Source organism: Calidris pugnax, unplaced genomic scaffold (genome assembly GCF_001431845.1).
Source record: "Calidris pugnax isolate Ruff unplaced genomic scaffold, ASM143184v1 C14819888, whole genome shotgun sequence".
Classification (NCBI taxonomy): Eukaryota; Metazoa; Chordata; class Aves; order Charadriiformes; family Scolopacidae; genus Calidris; species Calidris pugnax.
In genome coordinates this window covers 1-1,628 of record NW_015094040.1, presented here as the reverse complement: position 1 = coordinate 1,628, position 1,628 = coordinate 1, and the positions used below count along the sequence as shown (strand labels likewise).

The window sequence follows — 1,628 nt, the reverse complement described above, 5'->3', positions numbered from 1 at the left end:
ATTTGAAACAATGATCAGTCTTCACATTAAAAATACCTCATTCTGCAAAAAGCTCCAACTCACATTTACAGCGGCTAAGTACTTTCTTCCCAAAATAAACAATGCTTACATCAGCAGATATTCACATTTAGATCACACAATGCTGATATAGGCTAAAAGGACAGCATAGGAACTCAGCTTGATATATCTACAACTCTGTCACAAACTTGCATGCTCCTACAAGGAACTATACTACCTCCTGAACTCCACTGTAAGAGCAGAAGATTGTACTGGTCTGACTGGGATGGAGTCAGCCTTCCCCACAGCAGCCTGTATGGTGCCGTGTTTTAGGTTTGTGACTAGAGCAGCACTGATGCCCTCCCCACGCCAGCACACAGGCCAGGGGTGACCAAGAGTTGTGTCTGTGTGTTTGATGCATCTATCCGTAATAGACACAAACTTATATTTTAGTTAAGAACAAAACAGCAAGTTTTATACCACCTGAAAATATAAGAATGAACTTACTTCGTCTCCTGAATAGGGGAAATGGGGCCTTCATCATCTAAGTATTTGTGTTTCCGTACCACCAGACATTCTCTTTCTAAGTCTTCACTGGCCTGAAGGGCTTTCAAAGCTTTTCTAAGATGTTCTTCGTATTTAAGCATTTCAATGTACTGGAAATACCCCTTTGCAGCTGCTTGCTAAAGAAAAATGCATGAGGTGAGATCTTAAAGATACCACTATAAAGCATTTATATTACGAACTACATTACGATGTTATATTGAAACCCATATTTCACCTGTTTGTCTTAAAATTATTAGACAGACAACATGAAATGTCCTGTTTAACAGAAGTTAAAAGTGTTTCATTGTTTATTGTAGCGCATCAGGTAGAAGCCAATTTAAATTCCCTTCATTTTTAGACTAAAAAACCCCAATACTACATTTATCCCACCAAACAGAGGGCTCACCTCATAGCCAAGAACCATCTTTAAGGGAATATGTTTCTTCCCATAATATTTTTCAACGAAGGGGAATTGAAAGCCTCTGTGTAGAAGCCTTCTCTTTCGCTCTTGAGGTGAGGCTGTCAGGGGTGGCCTCCCCGTAGGCATCTGTGTGCTCACATACTTTCTCCTCTTCTTCTTGCCTGAGCCACACTTATATTTTCGGTGTGCAGCAGCTTTAAACTTCTTTCCCCTGAAGTGATAAGCAAAAATGGCTTTCAAGTTGAATTTTGATTTCTTGGTGGAAGTTTCAGATGATTTCACTGGACTTGGAGGGGACAGAGAAGAATCTGAAGAGCTTTGGTTGTCACATGCTCCTGCAACAGATTCAGCTTGTTGCTCTGAAGATTCAGATCTCTTTTCCTTTGAAGGTGCAATGGAGCACCTAGGATGGTACTCACTGCCACTAGCAGCAGAGACATCACTGAAGAAGAAAAAAATAATTACTTTCAAAAGAATGTATACTTTTATGATAAACGACACAGGTTCTTTACATGAAAAACTTTAACTAGAGATAAAAACTCACTTTTCTGAATCACTGCTGTCCAGTAAAATCCCATCTGAAGATTTGTACGTACTGTTAAGCTCATCTGAAGACTCCTCAGGGGCACCATTCTTCTGCCTTGAAAGTGAACACTCCACTCGT

At 40.0% G+C, this 1,628-nt stretch overlaps 1 protein-coding gene across 1 annotated transcript; it reads right to left on the bottom strand.

Annotated features, from left to right (window-relative positions):
- Positions 1-480: 480 nt before the first annotated feature.
- On the bottom strand, positions 481-1,624 carry LOC106900728 (TATA box-binding protein-associated factor RNA polymerase I subunit D-like; the record flags this gene model as incomplete). Its single annotated transcript, XM_014962869.1, has 3 exons — positions 481-680; positions 950-1,406; positions 1,509-1,624. Coding segments are annotated over 3 exons (753 nt in total), but the record flags the coding sequence as incomplete, so codon positions are not given.
- Between the last annotated feature and the right edge of the window lie 4 nt (positions 1,625-1,628).